The sequence below is a fragment of the Empidonax traillii genome, unplaced genomic scaffold, assembly GCF_003031625.1.
Source record: "Empidonax traillii isolate 1590-97213 ecotype Southwest subspecies unplaced genomic scaffold, ASM303162v1 scaffold744:size612752, whole genome shotgun sequence".
Taxonomy (NCBI): Eukaryota; Metazoa; Chordata; class Aves; order Passeriformes; family Tyrannidae; genus Empidonax; species Empidonax traillii.
This window is the reverse complement of record NW_020955937.1, coordinates 97,979-116,541: the sequence shown is the minus strand read 5'-3', so window position 1 is coordinate 116,541 and position 18,563 is coordinate 97,979. Positions and strand designations below refer to the sequence as shown.

The 18,563-nt window shown below is 39.9% G+C and overlaps 1 protein-coding gene and 1 non-coding gene across 2 annotated transcripts in view; one reads left to right on the top strand and one right to left on the bottom strand.

Annotated features, from left to right (window-relative positions):
• Window positions 1–489: 489 nt before the first annotated feature.
• Window positions 490–18,563, bottom strand: part of SLC35F1 (solute carrier family 35 member F1) — a 101,796-nt gene continuing 83,722 nt past the window's right edge. Inside the window, exon 9 of the mRNA XM_027900645.1 lies at window positions 490–4,580. Coding sequence (XP_027756446.1) covers window positions 4,356–4,580 — 225 coding nt within the window. The 3' untranslated portion in view covers window positions 490–4,355. The remainder of the gene's footprint in view (window positions 4,581–18,563) is intronic.
• On the top strand, window positions 6,754–6,826 carry TRNAD-GUC. Its single transcript has one exon. It is a non-coding gene; the product is annotated as a tRNA-Asp (tRNA).

Below are 18,563 nucleotides of genomic sequence, written 5' to 3'. Positions count from 1 at the left end.
GTGCTGCAGTGCAAGGCAGAGCATTCAGGAGGGAGACCTTGGCAAGGCAGCGGCAGGCACTGAGTAACCTCTGCCAGGGAAGTCTTTCAACATGTGCCAGATTAATTTCAGACTGATTAATATCCCCAGATTAATTTCAGACTGATTAATAATTTCTGGAACGCAGCGGGGAGAGTGCTTTTGTGCTCAAATGAGGGCAATGACTATAAGAATACCTGAGCCAGCCATAGGTGAATGGCAGGTGAATGGCAGACAATGTTCAGGAACCCCCTTATCCTTCCGGAGCAGCACTACTGAGCCAGGCAAGATACCTGAGGACACCTGGTGGCATCTGTTCTTAGACACCTAGGAAAGAATTGCAGATAACCATCTCACAAGGGAAAGAAGTCCTGAGTACAGTGAAAAATTATGCCCTACAGTCAAGATTTAGTCTTCTGAAAAATCGCAAAGACAGCAGAATGGCAACAGGCAAGAAACCAACGACCGTGCTTTCATAAAGCATTTATTTTTTTATTTGAAAACATTGTTACAGGCATTACATTGCCACAGCCAGTCCATATAGATGCATGCAAATATCAAAATGGAGAAAGGTTTGTTCGGCTTTTCAATGCAGGATTTGGGGTTGGGATTTTGTTTGCCTGGTTTTGGTTTTGGTTCATACTTCCATCTGCAGTGTCAGGATTAGTGTGCTTTATTATGGCATTTAACAATAAAATCCTACCCATGGGGTAAAATTTTTATTTGTAGCTAGCTCAGGAATACTAAATGGTTAAAAAAAAAAAAGGAAAGAAAACGATACTACACGCTTGTCAAAATGTTAATAGCACAAGTTAGCAATCTCTACACTATACATTGAAACTTCTTCTTATGACACAGTGGTGCAAAATTTTCAATTGCTTGGTCGATCGTTGTGTGTTTTGAAACTTTATAGCTGGAACAAAGACAAGGTCTGTTTCCCAGTGAAGGTTTTCATCCAGTAGCAGAAAATTACATCAGTCTTACTAAGGGCTGCCCAGGGCCAGCAGTATAACAGAGTTTCAGTTTGTTCAGGCAAGGAGCTACACAGAGCTAAAGTCCTACGTGACACGGAGAGTAGCTGCCGGTTAGATAGCTGAGCCTTTGCTGGTGTGTACTGAGGTCTCCCACTGCAGAGAACAAGCGGGCAGAAGTAATGTTTTCCTCCACAAGACCCCAGTTTTTCAGTCAACGCAGTTACTTTTAAAGCTATACTACTGTTTTCCTTTGAGGTCCATCCAGCACTGGCATATCAGTGCTGATCTGAGTATCCACCTTGTTTATCGGGAAACACAGGCAGCCCCACTTCGCACATCAAACTCCTGAGCAAGTAGCACAGGGGATGGTGGCTGGCCACAGAGTGCACACTGAGACATTCTTGACTTATTCCCATAGAACAGAGCCTTTTAAAAGAGCCTACTAAAATCGCTTCAGGTGACACCTCTCAGCCACCCGGGGATTGCAAACCCTTGTAAAGAAAAACTCCCAGCCCAGTGTCTCGGCTGGCAGATGCCTCCTGCCCAGCTGTTTCAGAAAAGACTCTAATAAACATCTACAAGTTAGTGTAAGAAAAATGAGGAGGGGGAGGCCGAAGGACTACAAACATTTGGCTTAAAAATAAATACTAATAAGGAAATTAACCAAAATAGTTATGCAAAAGGAAGGAACTGTAAACATGAAACACACATACACACAATCCTCAAGGTTCTCAGACCAACACAGGGACAAACGTTCAGAGAAAGGTATTTAATTGGTACAAAAGGTAGCAAAAAAACTGAGATGACAGGTGCCCACCAGTGCGCCTCCAAGTACCTGAGGGAGCTGTGGTGGTTGTGATCAGAAACCCTGCTCCTGGGCAAGGTACAAAATCCACCTCAAGTCAAAGCTCTCACAGGGCTTGACCCAAGGATCTTACCCTGAAGTATCATGTAATCTCTCTTGTGTGATTTTTTTTTTTAAATTATTTAAACTTTCCTTAATATCCCCAGAATATGGACTCTGTTTTTCTGTGGGGATCTGATTCTGTTTTGTTGTTTGGGTATTTTTTTGTTTTAATCCTCAATGGTTTCAGAAAAAAAAAGCTTGGAAACATGAGTGCTAAAAAGATTAAATAAACAGAAGGCAGGGTAAAAAAAAAATACATACATTTGTTAGTTTAGTACCAAGCCATCTTAACCAAAGCTTTTGGGTTGGCTTTGGGCATGTTTCAGCAATACTGCAGACCCTTCCCTCAGGTGCAGCAGGATTGTGGCAGACAGCCTAAACATAGTGGGAAAGAAATCACCTCTTCTTCTCCACAGCAAGAATAAGATACAACGTACTTCTGCTATTCAGCAGCATTTTGGCATTTGCCACTTCATGTATATTATGCATATATACACTTCTCCCAGTCTGCTTCAGGGAAGTTCCTTCTGTATTAAAGCAGAACAGGTCTATAAAAGATGAATGTTACCTCAGCAGAAATTCATCCTGCTTGGTTGAACTGTGTGACCTTTCTAATCTCCAGAGTACAGATTGATTTTTTTCTTCTTTTTTAAATCGAAATGGGTAAGCTGTATGTTTCAAATATGAAGGCCTACATTTTCACTTGAGACAGTCTTTTTCAGCAGAATAATATTCAAATCAAATTCACCTTCTATGCCCACAAGCAAAATATTCATCAACCATGCCGTAAACTCCATTTTCAAATACAATGAATGTATACCCGTGTTTACAGCACTATTATGTTCTTCTTAAACTCCTTCCTCCTGAAGATCCTGAAGAATTTTAATATAACTTGGTCCCATAGCACCCCTGTGAGGTAGGTAAAAATATCATTATTCCCGTATATACAGATTGGGAAACTCAGCCACACAGAAGGTAAGTCATGCCCAAGGATCATGCAAAGATGTGGCAGATCTGTGAATAAAACCAAGCTCTCCTAGATACCTCACCTATCTGTTAGACATAAGATCATCCCTTTTTCCTTAATTTAAAATTTAAAATAGATAAAGGATATTGAAATAATGATTTCCTCTTATTGGGATCTCAGAAGAGCAAACATACAGGCAAAGATGGATTTTTGATGATGGTGACTAAGATTTCCCCAGTTCTGATAAGGCTCCTGAGGCAGAAGTACAGTTGTGTACAGAAGCGTGGAACACACCCTTACTGTTTTCACATGTCCCCAGGAATGTAAGAAAACTGCTGAATTCTTCTGCTTACCTCATAATTAATAAAAATAGTTGGCTGCACCCTGCCAGTATGAATGCCTTGGCGCTACTGCAGCAACACCAGCAGATGGTCCAGTCTTTCTGCTCTTGATTTTCTCGCTTAATCTTCCTGATTTTTACAATTCGTGGGTTTTGGTAAAAAACTGACACATTTCTAAATAGCTGTCATTAGAATAATGAACCACAGGAGACAAAGCAAACTGGAACAGTAGAAGGCGCCCTCAATGCACTGAGTATCTAAAATAAGTGCCCTGATCCACACGATATGTCATCTTACCATGGAGAGGTACAATTCATAGGAAACTAGAAAACGTGTTTTTACAGATTAAAATTTAAAAAAATTAAGTAATCTTTGTTAAGTCACGACTGCAGAGAAACTAACTCCCTGTTAGTTTCTAACTAACCTGATGCAGAACCTCAACCACTAGAAAATCTGCCATGGATCACAGAGAGGTCAATGCTTGAGTACTTCACTTCTGCAAATATAGAAAGGCTAAAATTCTCGCCTTATACCTATTCCTAGAATAGAGACAGATATTGTAAGTAGTCCCTTCTCTGGATTCATGGAACAGATTACCTAGAAAGGGCAACTAGACAGATAGCACAGACGAACTCACTGTATTTTCCTCACCAAATCCAAGGTGCTAGCAAAAATGTGTCAGGCTGCTGCTACCACGACTAACCCATCTGTTTTGTGCAAACAAACAAATCTTAGAGAGAAATTAACAGTGACCGCACAAAGTGTATTTGCTGTAAAAAGGCGTTTTTTCCACAACTGGTGTGGCTTAGGCATAATATCGCTCAGTGGGTGCAGAAACACCCTTCTACAAATGTCTTTTTGTAATTTAATCTTATATATTGAATATGTTTCACAGGTAGGTTGACATTAACTGATTCATACACAGCAGTTTGTATTGCAAACATGCTGCCCACATCATAAACGAGGGATGGTATCTCCTTGCAATGAACACCCTGTAACAATTAATTTGTGTTTTTATGAGCTTTCATTATTTGCTACCTTGCAGCTCACCAGTGTAACTGCACCTGGTAAATACCTTTCTCTATGTACAATACAGAGATAATGGATATACGAGCTCCACTGTCAGCAGGTGATCAACAGCCCTGGGTTTAAGCAACTCTAACGTGAGGCTCCTCTTCTGTCTCCTGCCCCAGGCTGGTGTATGTCACCGAAGGCTCCAGCTGGCCAGTGGCTGGCAGGTCTACAACTGGTCCTGAAGGGTTTCGAAACTGCTTGTACACCCGAGGATCCTGGGCTACGTAGGTGGACGTGGAGGAGTAGAGCATCAGCCCAACAAGGATAGTGAAGAACGACAACAAGTAAAGTCCTGAAAACTAAGCAGAAATAGGAGTACAGTCATTAGACGCAGCACCAATTACCCTGTGTTCATCAAGACCCACAGATGGGGTAGGTACAGATCCTTGATTTGGCATGCACTGCACACAACAAACCCTCTGTCACTTGGATGTTGACTTTTTATGGGAATGACTCTTTGAAGGTTGATTTACTCCCATCAATTCCCCTGTCCTCCATAACCAAGAGCTAACTGGTGCCTTCCCGTGGGCCAGGCATAAGTTCCAGGTGGGACTTTGGAAAGTTGGGTTGTGGTCACAGATTCAAAACTGTTTTTGATTTTGTTGTGCTTTTAGACAAGCCAATTACTTCTCTTAGTCCAAGTTTTTCTCACTCCAGTGTTGAGGTACCATCATCTAAAACTGTGTGACAGGTAATGGACAAATCTGATATTAATTACAGCTAAACCACATGTCTGTGAAGTATAACACGCTGTTGGTAATATAAAAATATCATTAAATAAACATTTCAATGAGCATTTAAAACATATACATATACTTAGAAATATATTTTAATAAAGGCACTTTAAAAGCTTGTCTGCAGCTTCTCTTGCTTGTGAATAGAAAGTAGATGCTAGAAAATGTAATGTGAGTTTGGACAGGATGAACTTCTGCTGTGAAACATGCTCTGGGTTGACACCATGAAGTTTGAAAGTAAATGTGGAGGGCAGTTAACTGAAAGCTCAAGTACACGTATTTTGGCACAGCTTCACTAGATCAGAGGTCAGACTGAATTTCCTGACATATGGAGACTCGTGTCTGGACTAAAAATACAACACAAAGAACCTTTCTGACAATCTGTTAGTCCTTGCAGATAAAACTAAAGGCAAAGGCAGGGTTTCAAAAGCAAAGAGCCTTGGGTTTTGGCTTCAGATACTGTGTTCTTGCTATGGGGGGGCACAAAAGTGGCTTTAAGCCCATACAACTTGTCTCCTGATCCTGGACTGCAAATTATTTCTTCATGGATGCTGTGTGGGAGAAACCATGACGGACAAATTGCACAGCCAGCTTGTTGGGGATATAATTGATTTGTATTCAGTGAGACTTTCAGAAGTGCCTGTATTCTGCAACTTTCAGGAATCTGTACTTGAGGACCATGAAGTAGCTGCGACCTGTTACTAGCTGCTTCAGGAGGTACTTGAGTAGTTTCCAGGAAGGTGTCTGCAAGTCTGTTTTTTAATCATGACTGATTGTGCTTGGAAGGATGCTCCATTTGTTTCCTCTGGATCCCTTTAGCATGGCACAAAATGGACAGACTGGACTATATTACCTTGGAAGTTTTTTAGCAATTCTGTTTTTTATACTGAAAGAAATCATCACTGTGGAGAAAACACATTTTACTTAAGCTGGTTTTGTAGAGATGTTAATTTGTTACCATTTCATAAACTTACAAAACCTCCATCCAGCTTCCTGCCTGAGGATGCATTTGGCCTTTTCACAGAATCCTCAGCATCTCTGAAATTTTTGTTTCCCATGTTTCCCACATCCATGCATATTTCAGAGGGAAAGCAACATAATGGAGCAAGTTAAAAACATGTAAGAAGGATCAGAGGGTAGAAAAGTTCTGCTTTTCATCAGCTGTTAATTGTTTTTTTCCACGTATGTCACCAGGTCCTCATGTGTTGTCTGACAGTACAATTTGATGAAGGCATCCAGCTGTCCCACCAGTCACAAAGACGGTGTCGAGCCTCACCCTGCATCTGCTGAAGGATTCCTTCCATGTGACAGAGGTCTCATAGAACTGTTTAGGCTTAGATCTCCCCCAGGTGGCAATCGAACTTAAGTCCATCATTTCAAAGCAGCTTCCGGTTGATTCCTCCCCCTCCATTTACAGTTCAATTTTGCTCTCTGCACTTTCTTCCCCCCTTTCACCTTGCATTTAAACTTGAGTATCACTTGGCAGCAGTGAGGTTGACTAAGCTGAAGCAAAACACAGGAGCCAAATGCATTCACTTTGCCATCTCTAGTTTCCCACTGTCCCTCATTCCCACCTTATGCTTGAATTTCTCACCCCAGACAGCCAGTTGGCTTGCTCCGCTACATAGCAAGAGTGCCAGCCAGATTTGTGATTGCCTTGTGTCCTGCTGTGAGGAATCTGTGGGGCTTCCAGCAGCTAAATGTGCTCTTTTTCTTGCTCTAGGAGCTGCCCAAGGAGCCCCTGGTGGTCTAGTGGTTAAGGACGCGGCGCTGTCACCGCCGAGGCCCGGGTTCGATTCCCGGTCAGGGCCACTCCCCGGGCAGATGGAGGAGCAATCCATCTATGTCCTGAGGACCTCGCTGCCACTGTCCAAGCTCGCTTGGCCCCGGCAGATGAACCTCAGGATTAAAGGGTGGGCTCAGTTCCGCGCACACTGTGTCTCAACTAAAAAATCCAATGCACAGGCTGGAAGGTGTAAAGACCTTCCTCAGATCTTCGTTCGCGAAGACTGGCCATTACCATTACCTCTTGACCATACCTCTCATTCCTCTCTCAGGGGCTTCCTGCCAGCGAGTTCTTTTGCCATCCTAGCGTCCTCCCTCATGGCAGCTCTCTAGCCTGGGAGAAAGGGTTTGGACATAGCTTGGGGAAATCTAAACAAAGGTCTGTGAATCATTTGTCTTTGGTATCTGTGCACAGCTAGTCCAAAAAAGACCTGGATTCTGACAGCACTATGACAGTTCCATCTTTATCTTTCTTAGAAACAAGGTTCAGGCTGAATTGCTTCCTGCAGCAGCTCTCTGCCACACTGAAGTAGAAGAGTAGTTAGTAAGGTTAATATAGGAACACATACTGCAGGTATATGAGAAATGTCTGGTTTTTGTCAATACCCTGTCAGACTGATTCAAAACCCTTTGAAATCAATGGGTATTTTCCTCCTATTAAAACCGCAGTGAATCCACTAGTGTGATGGGAAGATGAAGACATAGTTTTCCAAATACAAAATCTGTTGTAAGGCACACACTGTACTGTGTTCCTCAGACTCTAACTGAAATCTTTGTATTTTATTGAAGATAGGATTTCCAGGCACACTGTACTGCTGTCTACATGTAGGTTTTGGAGGTTTTTTTTTATCTTGACCTGCAAACCTCATCCACTGAGATTCACTATTAAGAGACAGAAAAAAGAAACACATTCAAAACCAGCAGAAGAGCTATTCCTAAAAAATGAAGTGAGGGAAGATAATTTTTCATTGCTACTGTCTACACAACTGCAGGCTCTCAAGAGGTGTATAATTCCTCTCTCTGGCTAAACAGCTACTTGAGAATATTGTCCTTCATTTTTCTGACTTATCTCTCACTTTCTACAGAAATGTATATCTGCTGAGAAAAAAATATTTTTAAAATATCCAGATTTGTATGTCTCTCCAAATCCTTCTTTCCTCCATGCTAAACAGGATAAGTGTAAGCTATTCAAAGAGCAACATGGTCAGAAACTGTTTAGCTCAGATTAGCTAATGAGTGTCACACACCGTAAACAACCTAAAAACCAACTCATGTTTCTGTATCATTAAATAGTTTCACTATAAATTTTGTATCTACACATATAGGTACAAATATACATAAGCTTGCTTATCATGAAGCTTATTGAGAGACCAGATGACTTTGCCATTTAGTTCAATGATCTAACACTCTTGAATCCTGAGTATGATTTTTAACCTCTGTTTTTTGTGGGTTTTTTTTTGTGAATCACAATGATTTTAGAGGACCCGCAGTTTCTTACCTATTTAAAAGAGATAATAACACTTGGTTACGGAATAAAGATGAGTTTACAGAATAAAAATGGGGAATAGGGATATCATCCTCTGAGGAGAAGGTAGAGATCTCATTCGCAGAGAAAGTACATTAACTTTAAGTATGTAATAGGCACATTCGAGGTGCCTGTCAGTTTGAAGGTAAACATACAAAGCAAAACCTAGACAAATGCATCACGATAACATGTCTAACAAGATTTGCTCAGTCTATCAAAACAAGCACTGATTCTGGGTGAGTGGATGTTTCTGGTGTTTATCTAAGAGATGTTCCTTAGGGACCCAGTACTTGAATGCATTTGCCCAGCCAGGCTTGGCAGAACTAATGGCACCTGATTGCTTAGTTGCAGAAATAGGGATCTTGCTCCTCACTCCAGCACTCACTACTGCAAAACCCCACCAGAAAACCCCTGCAGCAGTAAGGGTCAGCTGATCACAGAAAATATCCAGTGGAATCACTCTAATTTTCTGTTATCCATGTACAGATTCTTCGACATTAGAAGAGAACCCAAACATACCTGCAGTGCTGCCTACAAGTGTGGATGAAGTTTACAAAACAAAATGTAGCTTATATACAGCTTTTTTTGTCGTAAGTTAATCAAAATTACACATTTTGGGAGTAAGTCAAGCACCACAAGATTCCTAAAATAAAGCAGATGAACATAAAGGCACCTGAAAACTTAGGATCCTTAAAAATCCATAATGAACTGTTCAACCTTTCAAAATTTACTCCCTACTAGTTTTTATCTTCTTATTATCGCTCCATGTGAAATCTGTCTTTCAAACATCCTTAAATCATTAGGGGTAAAACACTTCTACTCCTTCCTCTTGAGACCCTTACGCTTTAAAGTAACCCACTTGGAAAGGTGGATGAAAAAGAAACTTGTTGATGGAGAACCAAGAGTGCATCTGATTTCATTGTCTTGAATAGTGATTAGACAGTAACAGCAGAAGAAAAAAGAAAGAAAAATGATTTAGAAGGCAGTAAGTTGCTGCCTGGGTCTGGAGAGAGCGAGTCATTCTTCAGTACACAGATCGTGAATTTAGAAGGGAAAGCCTGAAGAAAGGGCATGGAAGAATCACTGTATTACAGCCACGAAAATACTATGCTGACTGACTGACTGACCGACTCCTGACAAGGGAAGCCGCACACAAGTAATTACGACTGTCACAGATGTCCACATCCATGTTACCACTGACACTAGGGCAAAGCAATATCCGAAGTGACAAAACAAGACAGATGTGAGTCTGTAAAAAAAAAAAAAGCCCACACAGACAAAGAAACTCAATGGTTTGATAATTTTGGTTTTTCCCTCAGACATCATGATAGTGATCATGACCATTATTACAATGGTTATGAAAATCAAAATACTCTTTAACTCAATCCATTGAACCGGTTGCAGGAGCAGACTATCAGAGCTGCAGAACTCTAGTTTCTTTTTTTTTCCAAAATATCAGCCACAGATTGAATCTCTTGGTAGGTAATATGAACCCCAGCTCCCAGCCTATGGCAACCCAACTGTGCTTTTTATGACTATTTTTTTTTTTTTATAGTACTAACTGAAAATTTATAATTGTCATGTTTCACATGTTCAGTGATAAAGCACAAAATGGAATAACTACCTTTTTCTCTATCTCATCTGGCAATTCTCCACATTTCGACAAAAAATGCATAAAGAAATCAGGTCTATTAACTCAAGTTTTAAATCTCAGAGAAAAGTGATCTCCTCAGAACCACACTGATAAAGAAAGGAAAAAATGTACATATGAAGTGGAATCCATGAAGTCCCCCATTTCTGTTGACACCCTCCATGCTCTCCAGACAGGCAGTTTCCCCCCACCATCTTATTCCCATCAGTGGGTCTGTGCGGCACGATGAGCTTCTTTGTTTTCCAGACTAATTCAGTTTCTAGCATACGCTGCACAGCCCATCAAAGTTGAGGCCAACAGGGGTTCCTTCGCTGACTTACAGCTTTTTCCCCTGGGTAATTTCACACATGAATACCTGAGCAGGCTGAGCGAAGGGACTTAAAATCAAATTTCTCTCATTATCTTTTATATAGCAAACAGACGTTTCCACTCGGTTTGATAAACTGATCAAGAGGCTGAGCTTCTTTCCACAGTTTTCTATTTTTACTCCCAATATAGTAAATGAAGTTCACTGTGACCAAGTGCAGAAGTTGTGCTGTGGGATGCACACACTCCCCAGCCACCAGCAGTACCAGAATGGGGGAGGGCTCTGAGAGCTGTGAATTCACACAGCACTTTCCCTTGCGTAGCTGGATATTACAGCCCTATTAGTTTATTAATAGGAGCGGGAGTCAGCATTCTAGTATAGCTCATAGTGCTCTCTGATGACTCCTTCTGATCAGACCCATGAGGATCTGACCTAATCTGTCTTACATCAGGACTGTGACTCAAACTATTGCTGACTATTTTTGTCCCAGCCTATGAGTAAGATGTCCCTTTGGGAATCAGGGTTTGACCTGCTCTTTGTGAGGAGAATGATCTGCTGGTTCACTCTGAACTACTCCTGTCTACCTTCAAGGGTGAGAGATAAAGACCTGACCGTTGACTGATCACTGATACCAGGTGGAAGTTACGGGCAGAGTATTTCCCAGGAATACATAGACATCTTTCAAAACATACTATAGAACTAAGGTCTAGGTAGGTGATGATATTGCTTTGTCATCAACAGAAATTGGAGCAACCACCAACAGCGAAACACTGTATTTTTTACCTCAAATGGCACCACATACCAGAAGGGCTGCTGTGAGTTTTCCAGGCTGTATTTGAACAGATAAAACTAATCCACCTGAACCTATATAGGTCCTACCAGATCTCTGAGATTTTTAATCTGGAGATCTCCAAAGTGATCCAAACCACTGAGATACAGATTAGCATGCCTTCTCAGCTCGCCAGCTGCTGAAGCTGGAATGCCTGAGCAGAAGTGTTGGTTCTCTTTCTGAGAGGGGTACCAAGGGGTGCTGGACAGCTTCAGTAATGATGATAACTTCTGGGCAGCAAGTCCATCTACTACCAGCAGGATTTATCTTCACACTTTAACGACCTCCAGCTATTTCTTAGGGAAACCGTGAGGATATAGTCTTAAGTGGTGACTTATAGTCCTATCTTGCCCTCTGAACTCAGCTGGGATGCAAAGCGAAACGTGTAGCTAGTTCTTCCATGTCTTTGATCATCCCTGGATGAAGGAAGCTTGAGCTACAGGCATGTCTCAACATATCACTGTCGCTCATGCCAGTCAGAATCCAAAGCAAGAAGCATCTGGCTTGTCTGAATGCCACTGAAAACCTGACACTGGCCTCATTGCCATCTGGTGAACACAGAAGCCCAAGGAAGCTTTTCCTGTCATTTCATGCATGGCGGAAAGGCCATACTCCTCATTTCCTGATGCCTCATTGCACCCTCAATATGAAATAACTCTGATTAAATACTACCAATTACTATGGTTTATACTGAATTGCAAATGTTGCATGGAAACCGTAATGTGAAGGAATCATATGACGCATTTTCTGTATTTTCCAGTTGATTCTCAAAGATCCTGTTCTACTGCTTGAATGTCTTACTATAGGAAAAACCTTGTGATCAATGCTTTCAGTCATACAGCATCACCCTCTTTTCCAGTATTTTCCAGTATCTTACATAGTATTTGCTGGTGGGCACAATTTAACTGGTAAGACAGTGGTGAGTGGGAAAGTCTCAAGTTTTCTTACCTCTTAGATACTGAGGTTACCTACATGGGAGAAAAATGAGGAGGGGTTACTGGAAAACTGTCACCACAAATTCTGTTAAAATTTGGGAAACTCAACAGATTTCCTGGAATTCATTGGTGGAATAAAACAAACTTCTGGAGAAAACGGATAGCATTTTGAGAAAAGTCTCTGCAGTTGTAAGGTAAATACTGGTTTTTCACAAATCTGCATGATTTCATGCTTCTCAAACAGTATCATTAGAAAAAAATAATAATAGGCTGTCCTTTCCAAATACATGCCTGTTAGGGCAAAACGTTTGTGTGAAATGGCATCTCTTCCTTTCCTGAGTGCCAGGGAGATGGGAGTGTTGTTTTCTCTTCTGTTTCCCTTTGTTGCCTCTGATATCAGATGTGGAGAAAAAAAACGAGCCTGTGTTCAGTACCCCTGCGGTACCAGCAGTCTGTCTCATTAAAAAGTGCAAGGTAGAATGAGTCCTGCAATCTGTTTTAAATCTTATCTGCGTAGGGAAGAGATTTTTATGTGACGTTAAAACATTTATATTACATGGTTCTAATTTCTTGTGAGCATCCATACTGTGTGATAAGAGGGCTTAATTTCTGGTTACTTTGTATCAATCATTTGGCAAGACAGTGGTAAAGCACTTGTCCTTTAAATGTCCTTAATACAAAGAAGAGAAGCACAACAGAAAAACTTATAACATCAATTTCACTGCCCCCCTTTTACCTTTCAAAATCCCTTGTTGGTTTGCTCTATCAGCTGCCAGTTGCCATGTGTCTTTTTGCTTTTTTGTGTAAGTATTTATTATAGTAGCATCTGTCTGCTGTACTTGGTTCTCTGTTACTGTATATAAGGCTAATTGTGTTCAGTGTGTTCAAAACCAAGGTTACTCTGTCAAGGTTTTGGAGCTGATAAGAGAAAAAGCTCTGTTCGGCCCTCTTGAGTTGACCAAAAAATTCTGTTTCTACTGTTAGCAAAGTGCTGTCCTGAGGTGGTAAGTTGTTCGGTCCTGTGGCATTAGCACTTCTCCATCAGTACCAGAAATACCTAGACAGACTAATTTTGAAACAGTTTTGTCACAACTGTGCTCAGATTCTTCCCATCTGTTGCCAAAGACATTACCTTGCACTCTCTGCTTCACAACATTTCTCAATGTCAGTTAGTTCTTGCCGCCTGATCGTTTTAATTCTTCTTCCTTCTGAAGCACTGAGGGTGCCAAATCCATTAGTACAGTTACTATACGAGACTGGTCTTCAGATCAACTCCTTGGGACCTCCATCAGTTATTTCTCTCTCAGCACACTGCCTTGCCCTTTATCCTCATTAGCCAGTTTCTCACCTAGTGTCCAGTCTTTTACAGCACTAGTCCTGCCCTTTAGCTTAACTGATAATTTTCTATGCTGCACTGTTCAAAAGCCTTACAGATTAGATCTACCATTTGACTTTTGTCTACAAAAATCTGTTAAATTATCAGACAGACATCACATTTAGACTGGATTATTTATCTTCTATGAACCAAGTTGCATTTTATCCAATTTTCCATTTACCTCCATGTCCCTAATTAGACACCACCCCTCAGTGGTGTGTGTCTACTGCTGCTTTTAGTTTATTGCCTACTTCATATAAAATTATTCCAACTGTCTATATTAATAAGCTTTGAAGTATTCAGACTACTGTGTTCTGTTTCTACCTCTGATCTAGTAATTTTCTTTTCTATTAAACATTGTGTATTGTCTTCATATGTAATACGCATCCTTACTAAATATGACAGAAGGTCCCACTCTTGTTTTGGTGCCAAATTAAAGGTTGTTTAATTTTGGCTTCCACTGTCTTTGCATATTGAAACTATTTCTTCTCTTCATATACAATAAAAAGTTTTTGCTGTTTGTTTCACTTTCTTCTTCATTACCAAGCTTGGTAATCTTTTACAGTAATTCAACTTTACACCATTTCTTTTTCACCTGCACAGTATTAGCTTTCATTGGTGATTATTTTTATTCCTTGATTTCTCTCTATTTATTTCTAACAATCTTTTAAACGGTTTGTCCAGTTGCACGTGGAGCTTTCCCCTGCAAGTTGTCCTCTTGTCCTTAAGATATAAAATTCACACCACTTTCAGTCAAAGCTATTACGAATCTTCTTCAGACCATTATGAGCCTTTTAAACACTCTTGCTTGCTAAACATAACACACGTAGGTGGGTGGGAATAATTCCAGAAGTTTACTCCAGCTAATGAAGTTGCTTGTCGGTTGCTTGACAAGCATCTCTCCCATATCATGGGCTTGAACCCTACTGCTTAGATTGAAAGCAGGTGGAAGCAACATCTTCTGTCTGATGTTATGTCTGCCTATTAATCGACTCCTCCATTTTGGTAAGAAATAGAAGCTCATGTGGATGCTTTAACCCTGTATGTTTGTAGCATCCAGGAGGCACAACTGGAGTGAGAAGTTCAATCCAGTCAGTTAACCAAAACAGATTTTATAAACCATGAGGACAGCAGACATAATTCTTAGCACACTTCCTAAACATTTTACCTTCTTTTCTGATCACTTCTGGAAATAAAGACACACTCAATTCCACTAAAAAATCTCCAAATTTATAATGGAGCTATTGCATTTAACTCTTACTATTTTCTTTCACAGATGATTCTGTCTACATCTCTGGGGAACTTCTAGCCTTTGTGTCCATATGTTAAAGCAGAAATAGCATTCAATTTAAAGAATCACAATTTGAAAATCTTTGCAGAGTTTCTGTTACTTAACCTTGTTTAAGCTTCTGAATGCAGCTGTTGCTTTGCTAATTCATGACTTTTTTTCTTTTGTCTATCTCCTCTGGGTTAAAAATTATTGCTGAGGTATGTAACTCAACACATTCATTGTACTCCCTTGTCTTCAAAAGTAGGATTGTTTTCTTGGGAAATGCTGAGATTCTTATTTAATTTTTTTTTTTCCTCCAAAAGTATTTATGAAGCGTAGCCTTTTGGTCTTCGTTTTCATATTCATTGAGCATAATTTAGAAAAAGTACATTGTCAGTAAGATCAAGTTCTTTTAATAGGATGTCTTTGTTATGTTTTTCTGTCTACACTTTTTCTTGTAATACAGAAAAGGTAGTTACTTGTTACAAGAGATTTTGCTTTCTGAAGTTAATTCAGTTCACTTTCTTGTTCTTTGATGGTAAAATTTTTTATTGCTCTGCTCCCCCAAATTTCCTTTTTCAGCCAGTACTCACCAGCACCTTTAAAACTGATAGGTTTTTGTTGAAGATTTATCATTCAAGAGTTAATTATTTCCAATAACAGAAGATTTCCCCTAATATGTCTGCACTCTAATACTGGGTAGGAATTATAAGCACTTCCCCTTTACCTTCCACATGACTCTCCATTTCTTTTTCCAAAACACCATTTATTTCCTTCAGAGTCTAAGAATTAAACCTCATGAGGTACTCCGTGGTATATTTAAGAGATCTCTGAACAACTTTTTCCTTATATTGGAACACAAAACTAATTCAAACAAGGTAATGTGAGACGACTGTTACTCATTTCCAAGTGCTTAAAGCCCATTGTTGTGACACTCAGCTTTTTGAGTATCTTTAAGTTTGTAATATCAAATCATTAACCCCAAATGAAAACGATTGACAGATGGAAGCCACATGCTGAAGATAAGGATACCATTGCATATTCCAGTACAATGCTGTTGCCTTCCTTTGGCTGCCCTACTGCTCATGTGTCTGAAGCGTGGTTGAGCCTGGGGGCAGCAGTGGGGACAGAAGAGACTAGTGGGATCCACTGCAGATAGCTGTGACTTCAAATTACCATATAAAATGAAACAGCATCCTGAATTACTACCACACCCACTGCCCTTACCCCAATTCCCTAATAATTTCTCACTAGTTCCATAAATTTAACATTTTAACACTTCAGCTATGCAGGAAGATGCGATACTGAGGCATAAAAGGATTTGTTTCAAAATTTACACAAAATAGAAATGGGCGTGTATGTGTTTCCTTTGGAGTATTCTAAAATCAAGATTTTTTCACTTAGCATTTCTGTTTTGATAATTAGGCATTTCCAACAAAAATCCAATTTGCTAGAAAACTTTGAATCAGTTCTGTTGTGTGCAGTCTTTTAATGTGAGAGCACAGGAAAAAAAATCCCAAGCTAAAAGCACTGAAAACAACCTAAAAACCTTGACATTTATGATGAGCTAGTATCTGAAAAAATATATTTGAACTTGGAGCTTTTATCGTAACTTCTGGAATATGAATGCCACATCATTTACACTCTTTTTGATGGCTTCAAAACAGTGAGTATCCCTGTTTCACTATTCATGCTTTGCAACTAATGAATCTATTGCAAAATAGCTCTGCGAAAGGAAGAGACATCCTTTTAACAGTGCAGTATTTTCAAAAAGCTGCCATATCTGTGCTGTGTGGTTAAAAATCTGTCAGGCTGTGCAACATCTTGGTGGGAGACATTTCATTTTCCAGTTTCTACTCTTTTCTGTCGTTATACTTCATAGCTTTTTTATTGTATAGCAGCCTGCACCATCACATAAAGGGTGAGTGGATGGGGCCCTTTCTGTCACAGGAATTCTAGTCAGACCAAAGCCACACCTAACTCCTTTCCACCTCAAGGCAGCTCTTCAAATATAGACACCGAACTATTTTCTAATTGACTATAATTTGGAAGAAGAAATTCAACTAACTAACTAATGAAATAAATTAAAAAATGTGAAAAAGAAGCTTTTAAAATGCTGCTTTGATGAAAGCCATGCAGACAATACAGCTTCACAGGAACAGAGTTGTTGAGAGGAAATCCCACTGTAGAAAATTTAGAACTGTGGAAATATTGATGAGGATAAAAGCCCTGTGAGATTAAATTTCTTTCAAACTGAAAGTTTATGGATCAAGCAGCTTGCATACCCAAGTTCATGGGGAAAATATCCTTAAGTATATGACTGAGGCAGTAAGAGTGTAAAAAACAGTTGCTTAGCCTGTTCTAGAAATAATGATGCACCACTGACAACTTCACTGTTGAAGTCTAAAATAGGTAGGTGTCAGTACCCACGCAAGTGCAAGCGAAGAAAAGGATCTTCCTGACATCAGCTTAGACTTTTAAAAAAAAGTGAGAACATAATTGGAAGTATTTTCTCAGTTTGGTCAGATCTTTGGGAAAAGTCTCGCAGATGCTTATGGACGTCTGCCAAAGAAAAACTAAACTAATAAACAAACAATCCTCCCCCACATCAGATCAATTTTATTTAACTCCTGCCCTCGAAGCACAGACATCCTGCTCTAACAAGACCCAGGGCTGTCTGAAGCATATAGAGCCACAATAAGGCAAGAGTTTAATCTGCATAGTCATGAAACTGTGAATTTTTTAAAAGATTCTTCCTCAAATGGTAGGCTTTCCTAATTTAGGGAAATGAACTGAAGCCCACTGAAGGCAGCAGAAAAACTCATACTGGCTTCACTGGTTTGGATCAGGATGGCAAAGCACATGATTTTAATGGAGGCTCCTAATGCTTCTCCTTTGTTTCCAGCAAGGGCAATTTCACCATAGTGACGATTACGTAAATCCCCAATTCATAGGCATTGCTTAGGATCTGTGCTGGCAAAAAAAGAACCTGGAACTTATTTCCCCCAAACTGTACCATCTCTTCTCCATTACATTAAAACCCAGTCTCCTTCATGGTTTGTTTTTTGATATGATGGGAAGGCTGTCATCTTCTCCCTTCCATTGGGAGGAATGCTCCTAGAATTGGCATTGAAAAGTAACTTTAAGAAGCATTACAGAGTATCAGCAAATGAGGTTTCAACTAGCATCATTTCAGATTTCTAGTCCTGCAAGGTTTTGAGTATCATGTTTATCTATGTACCTAAGTCCTTTTTCATAGATACTCTCCAAGATTCTAAATCAAAATATATTCCCTGATTTATTTATGAAATACATGCATTTTCCTGATTTGGGAATTGCTGATATATCCAGAAATTCTGAATTTTTTAGCTGTACTTGGATAAAATAATGAATGAATTTGCCAAGGCATTATATAATTGATTGTGCTTGCCTTGCTAGGCAATTATATAATACAGTGTGACTCGACCTACTGGTCCAGAATACAATCAGTATGCATGATCTAGCTGGTGGAAAATAAAGGGCTTAGATTATTCAGTGAGAACCCAATCTGCTTAGAGCAACGAAAGACTCCATATAGCTTGCAAAAGAAAAGTGTGAAGTGTAAAAGTTCACATAACAATGAAGCTGAGGCTGAGACTAAAATGTAAAAAATAATACTCCTAAGCAAAAGTCTTCCCTTGAACTTATACAAAAGTTCCAACTCTGTACACCTGGACAGCTGGCCTTGAATTTCCCAGCACTGGTATCCATGTATCCATGACAAAGAACAACTATCACAGTCTCTGACAGAGGAAGGACAGTCCTGTTACTTGTGCTTAAGAAGGAGAAGTGAGAACAGGTAGCTAGGAAAGTTTTAAACGTAAAAATTGTA